This window comes from Mytilus californianus, unplaced genomic scaffold (assembly GCF_021869535.1).
Source record: "Mytilus californianus isolate M0D057914Y unplaced genomic scaffold, xbMytCali1.0.p SCAF_7, whole genome shotgun sequence".
NCBI lineage: Eukaryota > Metazoa > Mollusca > Bivalvia > Mytilida > Mytilidae > Mytilus > Mytilus californianus.
The window spans coordinates 80,309,502-80,335,357 of NW_026262723.1; the positions used below are offsets into that span (position 1 = coordinate 80,309,502).

At 31.0% G+C, this 25,856-nt stretch overlaps 1 protein-coding gene across 4 annotated transcripts in view; it reads left to right on the top strand.

The window, feature by feature from the left end:
• Positions 1-25,856, top strand: part of LOC127709822 (Golgi-specific brefeldin A-resistance guanine nucleotide exchange factor 1-like) — a 78,518-nt gene that overhangs the window by 23,271 nt on the left and 29,391 nt on the right. For all 4 annotated transcript variants that reach the window (XM_052215480.1, XM_052215482.1, XM_052215483.1 and 1 more), the window contains exons 14-27: positions 10,288-10,417; positions 10,609-10,671; positions 11,278-11,402; positions 12,086-12,288; positions 12,760-12,883; positions 14,707-14,832; positions 15,418-15,500; positions 16,039-16,102; positions 17,683-17,855; positions 18,197-18,296; positions 22,557-22,733; positions 23,380-23,447; positions 24,180-24,372; positions 24,720-24,835. In XM_052215480.1, the coding sequence (XP_052071440.1) occupies positions 10,288-10,417; positions 10,609-10,671; positions 11,278-11,402; positions 12,086-12,288; positions 12,760-12,883; positions 14,707-14,832; positions 15,418-15,500; positions 16,039-16,102; positions 17,683-17,855; positions 18,197-18,296; positions 22,557-22,733; positions 23,380-23,447; positions 24,180-24,372; positions 24,720-24,835 (1,745 nt within the window). The remainder of the gene's footprint in view (positions 1-10,287; positions 10,418-10,608; positions 10,672-11,277; positions 11,403-12,085; positions 12,289-12,759; positions 12,884-14,706; positions 14,833-15,417; positions 15,501-16,038; positions 16,103-17,682; positions 17,856-18,196; positions 18,297-22,556; positions 22,734-23,379; positions 23,448-24,179; positions 24,373-24,719; positions 24,836-25,856) is intronic.

Below are 25,856 nucleotides of genomic sequence, written 5' to 3' on the forward strand. Positions count from 1 at the left end.
AAACACAGATCAAGTTGAATTTGGGTAGTGTCACTTTAACCATTATTGAGTTATGCCCCTTTATAAATCAAAAGATTGCAAAATTTTTAGTTTCCATTCTGTAACTTAAGTTTGCCCCAACCAAACATTATGAAACCTATACACAATATTCATTACCACAAAACTAAGATCAAGTACAAATTTTTTGTTTCCATTTTCTAACTTTAGTTTGCCTCAACCAAATGTTATGAAACTTATACACAATGCTTATTACTACATAATACAGATTAAGTACAAAATAAGGTGGCAACACTTTTACCATTTTTGAGTTATGTCCCTTTATAAATATAAAAATTGCTGAATTTTTTAGTTTGTTTCAACCAAATGTTATAAAACTTATACACAACCGTTCTAGAGTTATGTGTGTTTACAAATAGAAAAATTGCTGAATTTTTAGTTTCTGTTCTCTACTTAAGTTAGCCTAAACCAATTGTTATGAGACTTACACACAATGCTTATTAGATCTTATTACCACAAATCTCAAATCAAGTTCAAATTTGGGTAGCGTCACTTTTACCGTTCTTCAGTTATGTCCCTTTATAACTATATGATATGCAAGCGGGGGCATCTTCTGTGTCCACATGTGGACACTATCCACATTTTATTTAGTTAATTTTGGTTGTTTTTTTTTCTATTTGGTAGAGACGGTGTTGAGTTTTGGTTCTAAAACTTTATCAGTTAACCTGTAAATTACTAATTATCTTTCATGAAAAAGTTTTTTTTATTATCTCCCTTACTAAGCAATTTGTCAGAGAATAGATGCAACGAAAACTATATCAGCTTTACTCTTAAATTTAAATTTATTTAGATTACACCAGTAATATAGCCGTCATAAATTCACATCCAATCTGACGTCTTGACTGACTTAACAGTTCAAGTGGTCATACTTAAACATGAAAATATCAAATGTAGACCATTAAAATTTTAAGTTGTTCCAAAGGAAATAATTTGAAATTGTCTTATTAAAAGAAGTGATCTTAAATTATGACAGGGTGTTATTATATATAATGGAAAAGGGGTATGGTGCCAACATTTTTTTTCAAAAAGGGGAGGGTGTCAAGAAAATGAATCAGGGCTCCATGCCCTCCCAAAACCTCCTGTAGGAAACACTAATACTTTGTAGGATTGTTTGGCATCAAGTGAAGTTGACAATAATGTAGCACCATTTTGATTCAACTATTTTTACTGGAGTTATGGGACTTTGACCAATTCGCATTAACAACTTGTGAACTCATGTGCTCTAAGCCCATTTTATAGAAAGCTCTCATAATTGATGAGATTGTTTTCTATCATGTGTTGTTGGCCATATTGTAGCACCATTTCAATTCAATTATTTGGACAAGAGTAATATGACTTTGACTATTTTTTAAAGTATTGTGCATAAACATTTTGTGAATGCAATTCCTCTGAGGCCATTTGACAGAAATGTGAAAACTTTTATGCTAGGTAGTATTGTTTGTCATCACGTGTAGTTGACCAAATTGTATTGCCTTTTCGATTTGACTATTTTTACAAGAGTTATGGGACTTTGACCTTTTTTTAGTATCGTAACAATAACACCTAGTGAAAGCATGTCCTCTCAGACTGTTTTATAGAAAGCTCTCATTCTTGGTAGGATTGTTTGCTATCATATACAGTTGACCATATAATACTGGCAATTTGATTTGAAGATTTGTATTGGAGTTGTGCTTCTTTTTCCATATTTTGTCTATTGTACCAAAATGACACATTGTAACACAGAATTCAATACCTCATTTATACAGTGCAGGGGATATTTTGTTAGTAGCAGTCTTGTTGAGTACAGCAAAATGTTACTAAGGTATGAAGTTTCTTAAGTAAATACATTCTCATATATTATCACTCTCTTTAAGATATGGGTGTATTAATTTACACAGATGGGATTACTGTACCTCTTAATTCTGGCAGACTGATAAAACTTAATCTTAAAACAATAATTTTTCATTATTTTTATTTATATAAGATGTCAACAATGTCCAACAATTAACAATTAAACAGTACGAAGCACTAGATTACAACATAATGACAACAATTAACAATGAAATTAGCAGTCTCTGGAGAATACACAAAAATCTTCTGACAGTGACTGTACAGTAGTGTCGTTGTCATATTGTGTACGACGTGGTGGTCCCTCTGGTGTGCTCTCAGTAGATGAAGGAGTGGAGTTGGCAGACTTCATAATAAGGGTAGATAACTCTTGGATCTGGTTCCGTTTCTTTTCTCTGTATTGGTTGTACATCTTACGGATACCAAGTGTTGTTGACTTTTGAGTCATCAGATGTTTACTGTAACCATGACTACCATTGATGTCTGCTGTAAACAAGTAATGGTCTAGTTGCTGGATTTTACCATCTAATAAATTGAGTTGAGTAACTGCTTGGTCATGTGCTGTGAGTAAGGTCTTGAGCTGCTGAGCATAGTATAGGACAGTAGAGTATTCCATTATTGTATTGGTAGTATGTTTGTGAGAGGACTTGTTCAGTGATTTGAATAATTTACCCAAATTATGGTCCTGTATATATATCTTTACAATTTACTCAAAATTAAAGTTAGCTTGGATTGGGCTTGTGTTTGTACTGAAATCTTCTCACTTTTTTTTCTTCCTGGAAGGTAACATAAAAAGATTTTAACACAAAGCATTAACTTAATTAGTATAGATTAAAGGGAGTAATTAATTCATAATTAAAGATGGCAGAAATTAATCAATTCATAATTGAAGATGAAAGAAATTAATCAAGTCATAAATTGAAGATGAAAGAAATTAATTAATAAGTAATAATTAAAGATGAAAGAAATTAATCAAGTAGTAATTTAAGCTAAGAGAAATCTGTAAGCAATATTTTAAGAAAAACAAATTTAGTAATAAGAATAATGAAAAAAAAACACATAAAAGTTATAGAATTGAACAAAAAGGAATAGAGTTTAATGGCGACTACCCTTGAAGGTAATCTGGCGCAATACCTGCAAGGGTAGTCACCATTAAACTCTATTTAGTAGTAGAAAAAGGAATTATAATGAATGTCATATGCCATGTACACCTTTAAATTTGTTAGCATTTAATATACACAATATTTATATCTTAATAATATATATTATAATACAACACAAACACACACAGCCACCTCAATCACAAGGGTTATGTAAATCACCTTATAATAAACAATAATTCTTGTAAGTTACCTGCTTAATATTATAATAATAGTAATATACAGTAAGTTAGTCAGTCAGTTTGAAACATCAATTCTGAAATTCTGCAATATGTAAATTGTTAAGTTATATGACTTGTACTGAGAAATGTTTCTTGAATAAAAAAATCACACAAGATTTAGATGATATAAAGTATGAGAATGTTTTGATATGAATGCAGTTTCAATTCATTTTAAATTTGATGTAAGATAACATTTTCCAAATCAATTATGAAAAATTTGTATAGGTCAAGGTGAAATCAAGAATTTTAAACAGCATGAATTTCGATTTTGCTAGTAAATCCTGAAAAAAAGATGGCGGAATTTTTTTTTCGATTTGCAGTATACCATTGTTTCATATTTGCTGTTAAGAGATAAAGATATTATATAAAGATACTGTTTTAATTCTTTGTATACCCCAGTTTACGGGACGTATTATGGTATACCGTGAGTCAGTCGTCAACATGTCGGACAATAACTCAAAAACCCTTTAACCAATTTGCATCAAACTTTGGTGAATTATTTATATCTATTGACGTGAGCCCCCTTTAGATTTTTATGAATTTTAGATTTTACCTTTCCGAGTTATAGGGTATTATTCATTAAAAAGGGGGGATTTTCCAGTTTTCTGACAATAACTCAAAAATGCTTTGAGCAGTTTTCAAGAAACTTTGGTGAATTGTTTATATCTATTGACTATTACTTCTCTATTTTTATAAATTTTAGATTTTACGTTTCTGGGGTTTTATTCATTAACAAAAAGGGGTGATTTTCCAGTTTTCAGACAATAAATTAAAAGTGCTTTGAGCAGTTTTCATGAAACTTTGATGACTGGTTTATATCTATTAAAATAACCTCCCTTCAGTTTTTTATAAATTTCCGATATGATGCGAAGTGCATATCATGCGCTCATGGCGCAGCTCTTTATTTGTAATAAAGTTATTACTTCTAAAGTAAGACTAAGCTAATAGAATCAGTTAGGAGCACATGCATTACTTTTTAACTCAACAAAAGAATTAGTGCCAAAAACCTTTTGGATCTGACATGTTTATACCTGTCTTAAAGCTACCATTACCTTGGCTCATATTTTTAGAATTTTTTTTAAGCCATTCATTTTCATTTATTAGTTAATTTTGTTGGTTTTTTTCTCTATGATTGAAAAAGTGTTGATTTTTGGAACTAAAACCTTATCAGTTAACCTGTGAATGACTAATTATCTTTCATGAAATGGTTTTTGTCGAGTCTGCGACTATTGTTGCAGAAAGCTCAACATAGGGATAGTGATCTGGTGGAGGCAGCGTTAGCTTACTTTTTAAAAGCTTTATATTTTAGAAGGTGGAAGACCTGGATGCTTCATACTTTGTATATAGATGCCTTATGTTACGAAGTTTCCATCTGCCGCATGTCCATTGTCCAAGACCTCATTTTCATGGTTCAGTGACTACTTGAAAAAAAAGTTAAGATTTATGGTAATGTTAATTTCTCTCTTATTATGAGTAATAGGATACCTATATTTGGTTTGTGCGTACCTTGCAAGGTCCTCATGCCCGTCAGACAGTTTTCACTTGACCTCGACCTCGTTTCATGGATCAGTGAACAAGGTTAAGTTTTGGTGGTCAAGTCCATATCTCAGATACTAAAAGCAATAGGTCTAGCACATTCGGTGTATGGAAGGACTGTAAGGTGTACATGTCCAACTGGCAGGTGTCATCTGACCTTGACCTCATTTTCATGGTTCAGTGGTTATAGTTAAGTTTTTTTTGTTTTGGTCTGTTTTTCTTATACTGTATGCAATAGGTCTACTATATTTAGTGTATGGAATGATTGTAAGGTGTACATGTCTAGCTGGCTTGTGTCTTCTGACCTTGACCTCATTTTCATGGTTCAGTGGTCAAAGTTAAGTTTTTGAGACATGGTCTTTTTTCTAATACTATATGCAATAGGTCATCTATATTTGGTGAATGGAAATATTTTATGATGTACATGTCAGTCATGCTGGTTTTATTTGACCTTGACCTCATATCACGGTTCATTGCTCAGTGTTAAGTTTTTGTGTTTTGGTCTGTTTTTCTAATACTATAAGCAATAGGTCAACTATATTTGTTGTATGCAAGGATTGCAAGCTTTACATGTCTGCCTGGCATGGTTCATCTGACCTTGACCTCATTTTCATGGTTCATTGGTCAATGTTTAGTTTTCTTGGTTAAGTCCAGGGCTTCCAAAACGGTCGTATTTTCCGGACAAGTCCGATAAATTACATGACTTGTTGTGCCGAGACTGATTTGGACAAATTAACATAGTTCAGAAAAAAAATTAAAGTTTATGTGATCTTTTTGACCTGACCTTTAGCCTTAAACAGCCACACATTTCCGGTCATATAAGTGACATGATCAATAATTACGATCAAAACAAACCATACTTTAATACCCTCTCATTACAATCAAGGTTAATTAGTTCTCTGACAGCTGATTTTACCTGTTCAGACAACAGGTAAACTATTTTGTACCGGACATCGATCGGTCTATTAAAAGTTATTTTCTTAAATATCAGCGGTTTGCATCTTATATATTTAATCAACAAGATTCAGATTACCAGAAAACGTAAATAAATGTGATTTGATGAAAATTTAAAAAGGTAGTAATAAAGGTTTAAAGTGAAAAATCATCAGAACCACGTAGTTTGAACTAGTACACTGGTACGCAGGTGTGAGATTTAATTCTGCATCTGAATTTTCAAAAATGCAAAAAGTATCATTGATACCTTTATCTAATGTCCATTTCGAGTATTTAACTATAGAAATAATGCTGAAAGAGCTACTTAGACTCAATTGTGTGTGTAAACGTACACGGATTTTATGTATCCGTCTCTGGTCCGTGTTTTACCATTGTTAAGTCAACATCTGGTTTTAGGAATATGTACTTTTTAAAAACGAAAGTGTCAAGTTATTGAAAGCGTAATTTTGCAAAAATAAAGAGTCTTAGGCAGATATCAGTACGCTGATGTTGCACACTTCGAATGGTGCACTGTCAATTTAACAGTTAACGCCAGAACATCAAATTTATATTTAAAATCAAGTCAAATACCAATTTTTGTGACAATCATAAATTATTTATATGATGCCCAACTGATAACTATGGTTGCCTTTTGTTACTAAGTCTTAAGGGATTAGAATTGGGATAAGACAAAAAATAATTGTCTGGCAGGCTCAAATATTTTTTGGAAGCCCTGGTTAAGTCTGTATCTTAGAAACTATAAACAATAGGTCAACTATATTTAGTGTATTGAATGATTGTAAGGTGTACATGTATTTCTTGTTTGGTTTATATGACCTTGACCTCATTTTCTTGGATCATGTTAAGTTTATGTAATAGTTGTAGTAAAGCTTTATATTTAGGACTATTAACATAATATCAATGATTAGTAAAGAAGGCGAGACATTTCAGCGTGTGCACTCTTGTTTATTATTGCCCTTAATAATCAAATTGTCAGAGAATAGACACAATCAAAACTATACCAGCTAATCTCTTTATTTTGACAGTAAGAAAGCCTTCTTAAATTCAAATCCAATCTGATATCTCAAATGACTGAAAAGTGGTCAAATATAAAATGATGACCATCAAAACTTTTATTTGGTCCAAAGGGAAATAATTTGAAATGTTCTTATTTAAAGAAGTATCGCAGGACTGATCTTAGATTACAACAGGGCATTGTAAATAAAATGGAAAAGGGGCATGGCGCCAACATTAAAAAAAAGGGGCAGGGAATCAAGAAAACGTGGCAGGACACAATCAAGTAAGGTGGCAGGACACAATGCCCTTCCTAAACCTCCTGTAGGAAACACTAATATTTGGTAGAATTGTTTGCCATCATGTGTTGTTGACTCTGTGTAGAACCCAATATTTTTTTACAGGAGTAAAAGGACTTTGACTATAATGTTTTCATACCATCATGTGAATTTGATCATATTATACCGTCGTTTTGATTTGACCATTTGTATTGGAGTTATGGGACTTTTTTTTAGTAGTGTGACAATAACACCTAGTGAAAGCATGTCCTCTCAGACTGTTTTATAGAAAGCTCTGATACTTGGTAGGATTGTTTGCTATCATGTGTAGTTGACCATATTATACTGTCATTTTGATCTGACCATTTGTATTGGAGTTATGCTACTTTTACCATATTATGTCTATTGTACAATAATGACACTTTCACTATGGCCCAGCAATCTTGTCCAGTATAGCTTTACTGTTGTAATGAAGTTTCTTTAATAAACACATTCTTATATATTATCACTCTCTTTTAGATATGGGTGTATTAATTTACACAGATGGTATTATTGTGTCTCTTACTTCTGGCAGACAATTTTAACTTAAAAAAATATTATTTTCATTAATTTTATTTATATAAAATACCAACAATGTCAAATAAATAACAATTCATACTTCAAAGCACTAGATTACGATACAATAAAAATTCACAATTAAATTAACAGTCTCTGGAGAATGCACAAAAATCTTCTGACAGTGACTGTACAGTAGTGTCGATGTCATATTGTGAACGACGTGGTGGTCCCTCTGGTGTGCTCTCAGTAGATGAAGGCGTGGAGTTGGCAGACTTCATGATAAGGGTAGATAACTCTTGGACTTGGTTCCATTTCTTCTCTCTATATTGGTTGTACATCTTACGGATACCAAGTGTAATTGACTTTTGAGTCATCAGATGTTTACTGTAACCATGACTGCTATTGATGTCTGCTGTAAACAAGTAATGGTCTAGTTTCTGGATTTTACCATCCAATAAATTGAGTTGAGTAATTGCTTGGTCATGTGCTGTGAGTAAGGTCTTGAGCTGCTGAGCATAGTATAGGACAGTAGAGTATTCCATTATTGTATTGGTAGTATTCAGGTTAGGAGACTTGTGAATTGATTTGAATAACCTTTACCAAAATATGGTCCTGTATATATATCTTTACAATTTACTCAATATTAAAGTTAGCTTGTGTTGGGCTTGTGTTTGTACTGAAATCTTCTCACTTTTGTTACTTCCTGCAAGGTAACATTAAAAGATTCTAGCACAATGCATTAAATTAATTAGTATAGATAAAAGGGAGTAATTAATTCATAATTGAAGATGAAAGAAATTAATCAATTCATAATTGAAGATGAAAGAAACTAATCAACTAATAATTAAAAATGAAAGAAATTATTCGATTCATAATTGAAGATGAAAGAAATTAAAAAAGTAATGATTGAAGATAAAAGAAATTAATCAAGTAGTAATTGAAGCTAAGAGAAATTTGTAAGCAATAATTGAAGATAAAAAAAAATTTAAGTAATAATGAAAAATATATTACACAAAAGAAAATTTTCAAAAATTTATCAGAAAAATGTAAGACATAACAATAATAGAATAAAACAAAATTATAATGAACAATAAGTCTAGTAGGATCTTGCCAAATATTAGTATTATCAATTAACAGGAAGTTAGTCAGTCAGTTTGAAACATCATTTCTGTAATTTTGCAACATGTCAATTGTGAAGTTGTATGACTTATATTGAGAAATGTTTTGGGCTAGAAAATAAATAGGCCACACATGATTTAGATGATATTACATATGGCAAAGTTCTGATATAAATGTAAATTCAAGTTACTCTAAGTTTAATATAAGATATTACTTATGTTTCATGTTGCATAACATAGTATTTTAGAAGGTTGATCTTAGATTGAACTTATCAAATATCTGCCTCTGCTTATGCATCCCTAAAAGCTGAAAACTCAAAAAAGAAATAGTGGCAAATTTCTTTGCATATTTTTTATCACTATCCTTGTCATTAGAGTAGACTGTGATTTTCAGTGAACCATTGGTCAATTTGTCTGGCGTTTGCCAAGAGTTAATCTCAAAACAAAAACACCAATACAACCACACAGTAGATTACAAAGACACTACTTAATGTTGGATTATTGACTTTTTACAGTTACAATGTAAAGTGACCAGGTTATCTTATTTTTTAGACATATTTATACATCATCTTAAGTAATATTATACAATTATAGCCTTTGTATGAGGTCGATACGTAGTTATATGGACCTAAGAGCAGCATATTGACCGAGGATGAAGTCCGAGGTCAATATGCTTCTCTAGGTCAATATAACATCCCATTGACCTCAACCAAAGGCTACAATTGTTATATTATTAATCAACAACTATTGCATGAACAATGTAAAATTGGGGATTTCTAGAATGTATTTTTAGTAACATGCTGTATGCCCTATGCAATATGCTGTTTTTGACCTACAAAAAGCTGAACACAACAGTATTGGCATGCCAACTGAGTAAATACAAAAGTCCATGTCATCAAGTTTTAACGAATCACAAATCCTTAAAAATATTCGATTAATGATATTATACAATTAGAGCCTTTGTATGAGGTTCATACAAGGATACATTGACCTGAAAGAAGTATATTGACTGAGGACGAAGTTGGAGGTTGATATACTTCATTTGGTCGATATATCCTGTATTGACCTCATACAAAGGCTATAATTGTTATATTATTAATTTCCCACCATATTTGTATCATAATCGTCAGTGTAGTATAGTCGATCATTTGATTTTGTCGAAATTTAATAGATATCATATTGTCTCCTAGACAATAACAACATAATAGTTGTTATTTCATTTATTTTTTATGGTTTTTTTTTTTGTACATTTTATGTATTTGAATATTTTTTTCTTCAAATAATCGATCATAAATATACAATTTTAAAAAACTTTTAACAATATCATGAAATTCATCACATGACGTCACAAAGTATATCAGTTTTTAGATATTCTAAAAATAACCGTGCAATATGCTTTTTGCTATCCGCCGTTTTCTATCTACCTTCGAAAATATAGTTTAACATGTGACTATCCCTGAACGAATCAAATTAGTTAAAATATACAAATTAATAATATCATATAATATCTTTGAAGTGAAAACCAATGGATCATGTATGTGGATTGATAAAAGAACGTAGAATGATATATATTGGTCTATTTCAGAATGCATTCCCAGTACAAGGACTGTTCTCGACCCATTTACTGTCACTAGATGCTCTGCTGTCCATAATAGATTGTATAGAACCTCATTGCTACAACAGAATATTGGCTAAACAGAAGACTGAAAGCACTGGTATGTAATTTACTTAATTGTCAGATTCAAGAATAAAAGATACATACATATCAACAGAATACATTTAGTCTATATTGAATTTCAGAGACCATATCACTGCAGTCTTAGCTCTTATTGAATGAAACTGATGAAAAAAAATTTGCATGTTTACCACAATTTATGTTCAAAGATGATTTATTCTATTTTTTCAGCATTAAAAGAAAATCAGACAACAGAACTAGAAGTAAACACTGAAGGATCGACCTCCAAACAAGGTCATTATAAAACAATAAGTTATTATTAATGTTTTAGTTTGATTTATTATGCTGAATTACATGTTATAAATTGTAGACTTTTCTACAGTACAACATTAAGCAATAAACAATGTCCATTTCTATATTTTATCATCTTGTACCACATTGAATGATAATGGAATTTTGGAAGTTTGGCCCAATAAGAGGGGAAAGCCTGTTTATTTATTGAACTTGGAACAGGTAGTTTTTGAAAAACATGCATTTTCTCACTTTTACATCATTAAGATATGTCTTGCAAACAAAAAGATTAGTTTAAACACATTTTATTTGCAAAATACCACAAAAAGGATTAGAAACAAGTTAGTCCAACTTAAATCTAAAAAAGATGAAACTTTTTCATCACTAAATGTATTTTGACATAAATTAGTAAAAAAAACCTACGACATAATATTATTATAATGATTGTTTAGAAAGTTATTCCTATTAAATCAAATATTACCAGTAAATAGCTATTCTTAAAGAAGTACCAGTTCATTGAAAAAATCAAAAAAAAAGGATACATTTTTTGTATAAAGTTGAATTTTGGCTCTATAGTGGACCTATAACTTCTCAATTATTATTTGGTAGATTCAAAAATAAGTAAAGAAATAAATGTAAAGAAGAACCAAAATGTCAGACAGAACAGAATGAAGGTAACAGAAGAAAAAGTTCCCACTTCAGATGAGATAGCATCCACAAGACATAAAAAGAAGGTATGATTATAAATAATAGGAAAAAATGTATATGTGCAAATTTCAATTTCATATCTAAACTTTTGATTTATTAATAAAATGTTAGGACTTTTTGGTCATTACAGTAGAACTTGACTTAATTGCTTAAATTATCCAGATTTCTCTGATGGTAGACATAAAACACATTCTGTCTCTTTTTAATGATATACCAATAGTAGTAGATACAGTTTACTATTGTGACATGATTAATTAGCCTGAATTTATTGTATCAGAAAATGAAAATAATACTTTGTAAGTTTCATGCATCCAAAGTGGTTTTTCTGGATAAGGCTTCACCAGGATTGGTCAAACACACACTATGGAAGCCAAGGATGTATAGATATCCAAATAAGTGAGGAGCTATATATAAACAAAGGGACCTAAATGGTATAGCCAAATTCATTGAAGGTCAACATTCAGAATATTGCAATAAATTATCTGACCATTATATGTTAGGCGAAAATTGCTTATCTTAGACATGGTAGAAATCTGTTAGCAACAAAACATTGTTTCCTTTTGCATGACAACTCATTTGCTCCAATGCTACGTTTGTGCAACTAGTTTTCAAAAGTGCCTTTTTTCATAATTATTAAAACAATGAGTTTCCATACACTTTAATAGCAATGAACTTCTTGTAACTAATATAAAGAGATTATTTATTACAGGTGTATTATGAAGGAACAAAACAATTTAATGTAAAGCCTGCCAAAGGTATTCAGTATTTACAAGAACAAGGATATCTAAAATCTCCACTGGATCCTAATGAAGTTGTTATCTTCCTGAAAGAAAACCCACGTTTAGATAAAGCACAGATTGGAGAATATATCAGTAGGAAGACTAATGGTGAAGTCCTCAAAGCTTTTGTCACGTAAGCATAGGAACTCTGTTAATAATAAGTTATTTGATTAGTAGACACTTGTATGTCAGAGAAAATGGTGACTGGCTAGTATTTAAAGGCTATCAATTAGGTATTAACCTATATATTTAAATCTGACTAGTTCTGAATAAATAGATGACAATAAACTCTAAAATAACAGAGAAGCAGAGAATATATTCCATATTAGTTTTGATCAGATAAATAAATGACTTACTAACATTATTACTTTTTATTCCATGAATAAAGAATGTAACAATTATTTGTTGTATATTGTGGTAACACATTTTAAATGGCTGCATGTTTGAAACCAAAATTTTAAAGTTTAAGTTCTAAGGAAGTTCTTGACTTTATTTTACAATTGAATCAACTTGTAGCTACACATATGGATTGGTTGGCTGTAGATATAAATGTATCTACAAAAGTGCTTAACTGACTAATAGTTTATGTGTATACTTTTTATAGGTCATTCCACTTTGAAGATTTAAGACTTGATGAAGCATTAAGGTTGTATCTAGAGGCATTCCGACTTCCAGGAGAAGCTCCTGTTATATCTTATTTAATAGAACACTTTTCAGAACATTGGTCGGTGAGTTGAAATACATGTGAAAATAAAATAATGATTTGCACAATCTACAGATCTATTATAATAATGTGAATTCAGAAATTAATGTGTGCAAAACTGCTAGATCTAATTAATGCTGCTACAAAATTTTTATGAAGGATAATCACTACTGAAATTATGAATGCAAGTTTTTATACGACCGCAAAAATTAAAAAATTTTTGGTCGTATATTGGTATCACGTTGTCGTCAGCGTCGTCCGAAGACAGATGGTTTCCGGATAATAACTTTAGTATAAGTAAATAGAAATCAATAAAATTTTAACACAAGGTTTATAACCACTAGAGGAAGGTTGGGATTGATTTTGAGGGTTATGGTCCTAACTGTTTAGGAATTAGGGGCCATAAAAGGGGCCCAAATAAGCATTTTTGTAGTTTCCAGACAATAACTTGTGTTCAAGTGTGTGAATCTCTCTGAAATTATACCACAAACTTCCATACAACAAAGGGATGGTTAGGATTGACTTTGGGGGGTTATGGCTCAAACCATTTAGTTATTAGGGGCAAAAAAAGGGGAAAAACAAGGGTTTTTCTGGTTAAAGGACAATTGAGACAATTTAAAAGCAGTGTAAGGGAGGTAATCCAATTCAAATTAAAGAACACTGTTTCATTACCTCCCTTACACTGCTTGTAAATTATGTATTAAGAAATGATGATTGTCTTGAGGTGATTAGCTGTCAATTAATTTTTAGCAGTTACTATTAATTAATATTAATTTTAGCCACGACTATGTATGTCATTTTATATTTTAAAACTTTTATGATGTATTTAAATGGGTAATTTTGGTTGCAAACTGCATTAGAAATTTGAATTGAGATACTGACCATATCTTGAGGGAAAGAATTTTTTTGGGGAATAAGGGAAAGGGGGGAGGTGAAAAAAAATGGAGGGGGGACAATTTTTCTCATTTCAGATTTCAGAAATTAAAAGAAAATTTCTTCAAATATTTTTGTGGGGGGTTAATATTCAACAGCATAGTGTATTGCACAAAAGCAAAAAACCAGGGTAAAATAATTTTTTTTTGGTAGGGGGGGTCAATTCGCAACAGCATAGTGTATTGCACTAAAGCAATAAATTGAATGTAAATTCAAATCATATAACCAATTTGAAGTTCTTTGACTACAGTTATTCTGTGTCAGAAACCTATTATGTGTCAAAAATTTAGTTATAATCCAAATTCAGTCCTGTACCAAGCGTGAATATTGTGTCCATTTTGGCCCAACTTTTCAGGGTTGGACATCTGCGGTCGTATCCAGCTGCGCTCAGCAAAGCAATTTATTATTATTGCCAAACTGATACTGTCACATTTTTCTCATTAATAAAAATATCTCATTGATTTTATGAATTTATAGTATTAGAAATGAAACCAGTTGAACAATTTTTGAAATGCATTATTTTAAAGAAAAAAATGATGAAATAACAATAAAAAAGAAGGCTAGTGAACTTAACAGTTTGCAGGATGGATCAACTCTGTGATGAAAGTCAATGAACATTAAATGTGACTGATAGCTTTATTTAGTAGAGTTACAAGCATTGGGTTTAATCAGATGTGATTTGATTGCTATAACAACAGTAAAGCCTACAATAAAAAACCTTCACACTTGTAAAAGACACATTTTTATGTCTTGAAGCGCTTTTCAGTTGTTTGTGAAAAATAAGTATAATAGTTTTCAAAAGTTTTATATGGTGATGAATTCAAAGAGATGTAATATGATAAGATGACAATCATCATATAACTATGATGCAGCCTTTATTTTCACCTATGCCATAATTATGTTTTTTTTTTCCAGAAAAGTAATGGAGAACCATTTGCTAACTATGATGCAGCTTTTACTTTAACCTATGCCATTATTATGCTGAATGTTGATCAACATAATCATAATGCCAAGAAACAAAATATACCTATGACAAATGTGGTGAGTTTTATGACGTATAAGAGGGTTAAGCCAATAAGACAAAAATCCAACTATTAAAAAAAAAAACCCAACTAAAATGACATTTTAAGAGGTCAAAATGTATTTTGTAAGACTCATTCAGCTAGACTAAGTAGAGCCTGGTTATCTGATTATAATATTTTAAGAATCATTGTCTTTTACCGCTTATATAATGTACAAACTGTAATAATAAATTGATTCTACAGCTGATATTAGATATTTGTCAATGGCCTAGTTCTCCCTGGTTATTTACATTCAGCTGATATGAGATATATGTCAACAGCCTAGTTTTCTTTGGTTGTTTATAGTAAAAGGTATTGCCAACAGATTTTGCAGCTATAGAAAATAAATTATGTAGAAACAATTTGATATATGGTATGTTAAAAACTGTACCAAAATTTCTGAAGGAAACAAATGCTATGATACAGTCATTATCACAGATTTAAAAATGTAGATATGTTCTATAGTGAAGAAAAAAACTTTAGGAAATGTTGATTTGTACTTTGAATTGACAAAATCATTAAATGTTCATGCTGTTGTTAATGCAGAAATATTTTTATTTTATAGGAATTTAAAAAGAATGTGAACAAATGTAATGGTGGTCAAGATTTTGACCAAGATATGTTGGAGGAGATTTATAATGCAATAAGGTAATCTGAATACACTTTTGTCACCTTCAAAGCCCTTAGTATGATGTGGCAGTGATAGTAATGTACAAAGACTTGCATTATAAGATGATAGAAGTGTCTTTAGTTTTATTGGCTCTCACAGTTTTTTTCAGGTAGTGAAGTAGTCAAACACACAGTTTTTAGTCTGTTGTTGCTTCAGTTTTGGGCTCCAGTTTGTCTTGACACATGAAACTTCCATTTTCGAGTTTTTGAATATTGTCCACTACCTGGTAGATGTTAAAAAGTCCAGCAACTTTTTTAATTTTCTTTTTGTCATGGTGGTGAATAGACAATGTAAACGACCTCATAATCAAGGTTCAGTAATTTCAGTTTGAATATTCATGATAAGATTTAATAGTTTTTGTCAACTTTATACCATTTATAGGTACAATGTAAAATGAGCATATTTGTCTGACTCAAGTAACTGACCTTGACATTTTTTAACAGTTTAGTGTTATGGGTAGGTTGGTTCTATTGAGAAGTCATACCAATAACTTGCCTATGCATTTTTATCTTTCAGGAATGATGAAATTGTTATGCCATCAGAGCACACTGGATTGGTTAAAGAAAATTACATGTGGAAGGTTTGTTTAATCTTCGCTATAACCTTTCAAAAGAAAAAAAAGTTTGACCTTTTAGAATCACTGCTTTAAGATTATACTATTTTGTATAGGGTTGCATAAATTACAGCAGAAATTACATTTTTATGCCCCCGCCGTAGCAGAGGGGGCATTAAGTTTTACTCTTGTCTGTCCATCCGTCCGTACGTACATCCGTATGTCCCAAAGTTGGTTTCCGTTCTCTAACTTTAGTTTGCCTCAACCAAATGTTATGAAACTTATAAAGAATGCTAATTACCACAAAATACAGATCAAGTTTGAATTTTGGTGGTGTCACTTTTACCGTTCTAGAGTTATGCCCCTTTACAAATGGAAAAATTGCTTAAATATTCGTTTCTGTTCTCTAACTTAAGTTTGCCTCAACTAAATGTTATGAAACTTATAAACAATGCTTATTACCACAAAACTCAGATCAGGTACAAATTTGGGTAGCGTCACTTTTACAGTTCTTGAGTTATGTCCCTTAATAATGTTATATGCAAGCGGGGGCAACATCTGTGTCCCATGGACACATTACCCATTTATTTATGATGGTTCTTTATAGGAATTTGGGTTTGATAATTTGTAAGTTAAAAATATGTCAAAATTATGCTTGGCATATGAATACATTACATTAAGGCAATTAGGGCTGTAAGTGTGTACACTGTCAAGGCAGCTATACCATTCGACATGGTACAGATATATTTTTATTTAAATGCAGAATAGACAATTACTGAAGATTCATTTGTAATTCAACATTTCATTCACTTCTCTTAGAATAACCTACCATGATGAGCTTTGTCTTAAAGTTGAAGAGAATTGTTTCCCCTTGTATTCCATTTTTACGGTCACTATGCTCAAATGCAAATTTTACAGGCAACTTTTCAAAAGCAAATATCTTCTTTTTCATCTACAGAAAAAAATTAAATGGTTGATGATTACTTTCTGGCACATTCCTAGTTTCACAGTATTAGGTCCGGGAACACAGTCATCGTCCTTTGATTTTTTGTTGTCTACAAATTTAGTCCCTACTGTGAACAGTGTATTAGTTTCAATTTTTTTCATACTCCTTCCAAATTTATTTCTTCATGTTTTATGCCTCAAATAGCAAGTAGGGGGATGAAATTACACTAAAAAAATTTGGGTCATGAATTATAAAGTAAAGTAGTGATTTGGTCCAGCTGAAAAAGGTTAAAAATTAGCATGTCTGAAGCTGTCAAAAGAATTCAAGACCCCCATAACATAAAATTGTCCATATTTTGAGTTAGAGCTAATGAAGTTTTGTATAATTTTGATATAATTTGTTCCAAAAGTAGTACACAACATTGTAAAAATATTATTGAGAAAGCACAGGTGGGATTTTTTTAATTTTCATTTATTGTCTAAAAGAAATGCACTACGGTTTAATAACTGTGTTCTCAGGCCATTAATAATTTATGTTTAGTAACTAAATATGTAATAAAAACCTATTTTAGGAAGAAATGAACTATTATTTATGTGTTGATAGGTTTTATTACGTAGAGGAGGATTTAAGAAGAAATGAACTATTATTTATGTGTTGATAGGTTTTATTACGGAGAGGAGGAACAAAAGATGGAACATTTATACATGCCCCACCTGGTTCCTTTGATCATGAACTATTCAACTTGACCTGGGGATCAACAGTAGCTGCTTTGTCATTTGTTTTTGACAAGAGTAGTGAAGAAGCCATTATTCAGAAGTCCATAACAGGATTCAGGTAAACCTTGATAAGCCTTGTTATAATTAAATTAGTATCACTGGTATCTGTTCCAATGTTTTTTAAAAGTCAATTTTTCAAAGTATATTCTTTGTTTGATGTAGTTTTTCAATCAGACATTTATTGTATTCATTTAAAAAATTACCTGGTAATTATAGGTCTTGAAGCAATGAATCAAACATCTTTTATGATGCAGTAAAATCTCTACATTAAACCATGTGTTAAATGTGATACTTTGATTTTGGTAATTTTGAATAAAAAATTATATCTCAAGTTGCATTACCTAACTACCTTAAAATTATAAATTAGTGATGTTCTAATTGATGTAAATTTGTTTTCAGGAAATGTGCCATGATTGCAGCTTACTATGGAATGAGTGATGTTTTTGATAATCTTGTTATATCCTTATGTAAATTTACAACTCTACTTAGTGCTCATGAGGTAAGGAAAAAGAAACATACATGCAAAATGATTCCTTATTTTCTTTGACTCCAAAGGATCAGAATACTGTTTCATTGCATATTTAAAAACCCAGACATCATTCTGTGTGATAAGATTTGGGTAGATTTAAGAATTATGAATGTTACTATTGACTTATCGTTTAATTGATGCTGCTTTGCATCCAGTAGCAAATATTACATGCATCATTACTTCTCAAGGAAATATGATTTAATCCTGCCAGGCTGAGTCAAATTTTTAACATGCTAGCTCACAAGGTAAGTCCACAGGAAAGACTTTTCCTCTACCTAGACACACTATTCTAACTTTGAGCCAGCAAAGTCTTGTTCTTTCTCCTAAATGCCACCAAATGATTGTAATATTTCTGAATATGAAATTTTGTTAGAAGAGTAATAAAAGATATTGGAAATTTTATTTAAGATTAAAATGAAATTTTGTATTCATGCAAAATTTCATAAATTTGTACAGATGAGTAAATTTTGAGACATACTTCTGGTGTGTTCTGAATTTTCTACTGATTGATGGGAAAAATTGTGCAAGTTTTGAATTCATACATTAAGCAACATTTTAAGGACAATAAAAACTAAATTTGTGGACATCTTTTAAGGATAAAATTGAGAATGGAAATGGGGAATGTGTCAAAGAGACAACAACCCGACCATAGAGCAGACAACAGCCGAAGGCCACCAATGGGTCTTCAATGCAGCGAGAAACTCCCGCACCCGGAGGTGTCCTTCAGCATGCCCCTAAACAAATATGTATACTAGTTCAGTGATAATGGACGCCATACTAAACTCCAAATTATATGTATTCTTGTGATGTTTCAGTCTCGCTGAAATCTCGTTCTGGAATAATTTCCAAAACTTGATACAAGTGGAAAATATCAATGAAATTCAAAAATGTTATCATTAAACTTAACTTTGTGAAAACATTGTGTATTTACAATAAATAGTTGTTGAGTAATCAATTTTTATACGACCGCAAAAAAATTTTGAGGTCGTATATTGGTATGACGTTGGCGTCGTCGTCGTCGTCGTCGTCGTCGTCCGGCGTCGTCGTCCGAATACACAATGGTTTTCGCACTCTAACTTTAGTTTAAGTGAATGGATCTCTATGAAATTTTACCATAAGGTTCAATACCACAATAGGAAGGTGGGGATTGATTTTGGGGGTTATGGTACCAACAGTTAAGGAATAAGGGGCCAAAAAGGGGCCGAAAATAAGCATTTTTGTAACTTCCAGACATAACTTGTGTGTTAGCATATGGATCTCTTTGACATTGTACCACAAGATTCCATATCACAAAGGGTCAATGCTGGGATTGATTTTGGGGTTAATTGCCTCAAAATTTTAGGAATAAGGGGCCAAAAGGGGGCAAAAAACAAGCATTTTTCTAGTTTCATGACAATAACTTGTGTGTAAGTGTATGGATCTTTCTGAAATTTTACTACAAGGTTCCATTTCACAAAGGGAAAGCTGGAATTGAGTGTTGTGGTAATTGCCCAAAACATTTAGTAATAAGGGGCCTAAAAAGGGGTTTAAAATAAGCATTTTTTAGTTTCTAGACAATAACTTGTGTTCAAGTGTATGGATCTCTCTAAAATTGTATTACAAGGTACCATACCACAAAGGCAAGGCTGTTATTGAGCTTGGTTTGGGGGGAAAGGGGGGTGGGGGTGATGAATCATAAGGGGGGCGGGGGTCAAAAAAGGGGTAATTTTTTTTTTTCCTTTTTTTTTTGTTTAAAATTTACATTTTAAGTTAGTTATTTTTTTATCACGAAGAGAAAGTAGGAATTGAGTTTTGGGGTTAATTGCTCAAACATTTATGAATAAGGGGCCAAATATTGGTCGAAAATAAGGATTTTTTTAGTTTGCAACAAAAACTTGTGTTCAAGTGTATGGATCTCTGTGAAATTGTATTGCAATGTACCATACCACAAATTGAAGGTTGTGATTGAGGTGGGGGATGATGAATCAAAAGGGGGTTGAAAAAATGTGTGGGGGGTAGGATTTTTTTTTTCCTTTTTTTTTCTTTAAAATTTTCCATTTAAAGATGGTTGTTTCAGATTTATATATGAAAGAAAATAATAATGATACGGTTATATATCATGAGGAATTGAAATTTAAAATTATGTATATTGGAAATTTAGGTTACATTGGAAAGTAATAATTGGCTTTGGGGGGGGGTTGGGGGGGTGGTTATGGCTCTAATGTTTAAGGAATAAGGGGAAAAAAGGTTAAAAAACAAGGGTTTCCATTTTAATAGACAAATAATTGAGTAAAGAACATTATTTAAAAGCAGTGTAAGGTTGGTAATTCAAACTCATTTAAATATCTCATCTACACTGCTTTTAAATTATGTAAATTGGAAATTTGCCAATAACTTTATTGTTAATAAATGCATTGGAAATTTGCCAACAATTTTAGTGTAATAAACTTCATTGGAAATTTGCCAATATAAAATTTTGCTGATGAAGGTTTTTTGTTTACCTTTAGCCTTGACTATGAAGTCATTTTCTATTTTTATAGCCTTATGATGTAGTTGAATTATTTAATACTTTTATGATGTGTTTAAATGGAGTTTTATCATGTTTATGCTTGCAAATTTATTGTTTTAGTATAATAAACTCCATTTAAAATTTGCCAATAAAAAAAAATTTTGTTTATTTTTAGCTATGATTATGATGTCATTTTTTATTTTACTTTAATGGTTGCAAAGAAATTTTTATTTTTAGATATTACTGTTAAATGATGCTGATTAAGGTTTTTGCTATGTTTAGCCATGACTATGATGTCATTTTCTATTTTAATATCTGTTATGATGTATTTAAATGGGCTTTTATGGTTACAAAGAAATTTTATTTTTAGATATTACTATAAAATGTTGCTGATGCTGATTAAGGATTTTGTTTATTTTTAGCCATGACTATGATGTCATTTTCTATTTTAATACCTTTATGATGTAATTTCCATTTTTAGATATTACTGTTAAATGATGCTGATTAAGGGTTTTTTGCTATGTTTAGCCATGACTATGATGTCATTTTCTATTTTAATATCTGTATGATGTATTTAAATGGGCTTTTATGGTTACAAAGGAATTTTATTTTTAGATATTACTTTAAATGTTGCTGATTAAGGATTTTTGTTTATTTTTAGCCATGACTATGATGTCACTTTCTATTTTAATACCTTTATGATGTATTTAAATGGGCTCCCATGTATTTAGATTTTTGATTATTTATACATGTTACCAAATTGGTCCACATTGAACAAAAACGGTCCAAATTTCAACTTTATTACATTACATCAAACATTGAATTCTACATATTCTTTGATATATTGAAATTAACAAACAATTTAGTTTATGGATATTCCACCATAATAGGTAAATTAAATTTTTTCCAGTTCTTACACCACATTCATCCTGTGTCAGAAACCTATGCTGTGTCAAATATTTAATGACAATCCAAAGTCATAGCTGTATCAAGCTTGAATTTTGTGTCCAAACTTGCCCCAACTGTTCAGGGTTCGACCTCTGCGGTCGTATCAAGCTGCGCACCAGCGAAGCATTTTATTCAAATTTTACGACCAATCAAGTCAGTCTTTTTAGCCAAAATTTTGAGAAAATGAGTGTGGGTACAAAAAATGATTTTACCAGAATCATGTACATCCCATATCATATTTTTCTTTTCAAATTTCTTAGATATGTATTTTTTCAATCATTTATAACAAAATAGTTGAAAAAATAAGCATTTTGTTCTTAAAACTGAGAAAAATCACAAATTTACAAAATTGACAGCATGGTAAATTTGACACAAAATAGCATCAAAATATGATAAAACTATCTTATATTAACACCTACCTATAGTTTTTTTAGTTAAATTTATTCAGATTGGTCGACTTCATCTTTATTGAAAGTATGAAAAAAAGTTTAATTGTGGAACTGTGATTTTTTTCACGATAATAGCCTAAAAATTGATAAAAAACTGGAAAATCATCAAAATTGGGTACTTTCAAAGGGCCGTAGCAAAAATAGAAGTGCACCACCATAAGATTTTTTCTTCACCAATTATTTTTTTACAGTCATATAAACCCAAAAATCAGGTTAAGAAAAAAAGTTTAATTCTAGAAATTTTTGGCTCCTCAGAGGTGTACATCCTTAAGCTTTATGACAGGAAAACAACAGATTTAATGTATGTGCTTGAATATCATGTATAAAATAATTTATGTATTACAGAATCCTGAGAGTATATCTGTGTCGTTTGGAGGTAACATGAAAGCTAAACTAGCAGCACAGACTGTGTTTCAACTGACTCACAGACATGGGGATATACTGAGAGAAGGATGGAAGAATATCTTGGACTGTATGATACAATTGTTTAGAGCCAAATTGTTACCTAAATCATTAATTGAGGTATGTTGTAATACAAATTGTATAAAGTAATTTTTAATTTCACATACTGTAAATTCAGAAATTATTGCGAGGTTTTTATTATTGCGACAAATGCGACAGAGTTGTAAACGCAATAATTTAAACTCGCATTTTGAAATATTTCATATGAACTAAACAGGATTTTTCTCAAAATCGTAAAAATTAAAATCGCATTTAAGTCTAAAATTACAAAATTGCAATAATAAATGCACGCAACTAAAATGCGATTTTTATTTTTGCGATATTGAGGAAAATCCTGTTTAATTCATATAAAAAATTTCAAAATGCGAGTTTAAATTATTGCGATTATAACCCTGTCGCATTTTTCGCAATAATAAAAACATCGCATAAATTTCTGAATTTACAGTAGTCTAGGTTTTGGCAGGAATATTGCTTAGAAAGATGACGTTCTACTTTAATCCAGTAGTGGGACACTTTATTAAACTACCAACCACAAAATATTTTTTTCCACATTTCTGTATTATTTGGAAGATGTATTCAGGGAGTATACTATCATCCACCAATTACTAATTTTAAATGCCTCCATACTACCCTATAAAGTCAATATTGGAACAGTCTTTATTGTTTTGTTTGGATTTTCCCCAATTAAAATTATTTATTTTTTCAGGTTGAGGATTTCATTGACACATCAGGGAAAATATCAATAATCAGAGAGGATAACACAACGTCACAAAGGTATAGAATCATGATACAATTCTTATCTTCTTTACATGTCTGTTTTTTTTTTAAATATTTGTTTTTTATTTAACATTTAGTAACACCTGATGAATAATAGTTGTCGGAATTTATAAAATATATCAATTCATTACCAGATTATAAAATACTGAGCACTCAACCCTTCCCTTTTCAACTTGATAAGATAAACCAAAAATGGTTCATATAAGAGTTAACAATAAAAATTTGTTAAGGAAACAATCACTTATTTTAAACTCTATAATTCATTTATGACAGACAAAAGAACACCATAGGTACCAGTAAAACCCTAATAAATAATACTGTATTGTGCTGGCAGTTACTCAAAGTATTGAATGTAATGATATGGAATTATGCCTTCCTGTACCACACATAGTCTAGCCTGACTTGGTACAGTTACACAAGTTTCATGTGCCCCCCCCCACCCCACCCCCTGAATTCAAATTAGTACCTTTAAATACCAATGCAAGTTTGAGCAACAACAGTAGTTTTAAATGGTTTTAAATGAATCTTAGAATTGACTCATCACAAGTCAAGAGAATTATGATTTTTTATAACAAAAAAAAACAACTTTGTTATGTTTGATTGATGAACAAATAATGATCAACAAAATAAACAGAATGCAATTATAAAAGATTTTAAAAATCCTTTATTTTCAGCCATTAGCAAATTTTATATAGTGTTAGGGAATTAATTGAATAAATCTATTTATAGATCAGAGAGTGGAGTATTGAGTAGTTTTTACTCCTACTTCTCCATGTCAGAACCAGCCAGTACTAAAGGTCCTACACCAGAGGAACAGGAGGCTACAAGATTTGCTCAAGAATGTATAGAAGAATGTAACCTAGAAAACCTCATCACTGATAGTAGATTTTTAAGAGAAGAATCACTACAGGAACTTGTCAAGGTAATTTTATCAAAAAAAGTGTTGAATTCAAGGAAATATTTTTCATTTGCTATTTTGTAAAGAGTGTCGTTCATCTGTAACGCTTTTGCTTTGAGTACATAATAATTGCTGCCAACATTTTTGAAGACTCTTGGTGAAAAGTTATGAATTTGTGTTATATTGTGCATATTTTGTATTCATATTTACATGTATTTTATAAATAAAAAATATGATGATTGTTAAAAGTACAAATGGTGTGAGTAGCTTGGAAATCAGTGAATTAGAGGAATAAGATCTAGTAAGATCAAGGATCTATTGTAAATTTTATACAACTCAGCTCTAAAATTGGAACATTTTCTTGTTTTCAGGCATTAATAGTTCAGTCACAAGGCCCAGAGGCCCATGTTTCTTCAGAAACTGCTTTTGATGAAGATGCTGCTGTATTCTTCCTAGAGTTTCTTATAAAGGTTGTTTTACAAAACAGGTACGTCTCTGATTTCAGTTATAAGATATAAGTAGTTTCAAGGTAGATAGATCTTCTTCTTTTATGGATAACATGTTCATTTTTAACAAATTTGGGTAATTATGTTTTTTGGTCTGCATCTGTCCATTAAAACTATATATCAAATTACAGGTTTTATCCTGTTTTCACAGTTCACTGAACACGGAAATGTGATACTGGAAGCGAGGCTCATTGACCTATGGACATATATTCTTGTTTGGAAGAATATTTTATGGTCGTCAATAGTAAAAGTAAATTACTCAGAAATTCTTTGATGTAATTGATCAATGCTAAAAATACTGAATCTTAATTTCCAAAAATCATATTTGTATAATATTTTTATCAAGAATTTTACTCTATAGAAGTCAATGGAAGTGGCACCTTTATTCTATTTTTGATAATAAATATCAACTTGATATAAAATGTGGAGATGGGGTAGGATTGCCAATGATACAACTAACCATTAAAAGACCAAACGACAAGTTAGTGAATAATTCAGGTCACTAGCTATAAAAGACCCTGAGATGGCAAAATGTGAAACAATTCAGGTCGCTGGCTATAAAAGACCCTGGGATGGCAAAATGTGAAACAATTCAGGTCACTGGCTATAAAAGACCCTGGGATGGCAAAATGTGAAACAATTCAGGTCACTAGCTATAAAAGACCCTGGGATGGCAAAATGTGAACAATTCAGGTCACTAGCTATAAAAGACCCTGGGATGGCAAAATGTGAAATATTTCATAAGAGAAAATGAACAGCCTAATCTATACTACAACAATAAAAAAAAAATAAATAATGGCAGACACCAACCAATGACAACCATTGAATTACAGAATCCTTGCTCAGGACAGTTGTAGGGTTAGATGTGTTCATGGGTCAGTAGTGTAGCAACACAACTTTAGAACAAACTGTAAAAATCAGTCTTGACTCATCAAATCTATACTTAAGACAAAAACAAATCACAAAAAGGCAAATCATGCAATGAAAAGATTATACAATTGC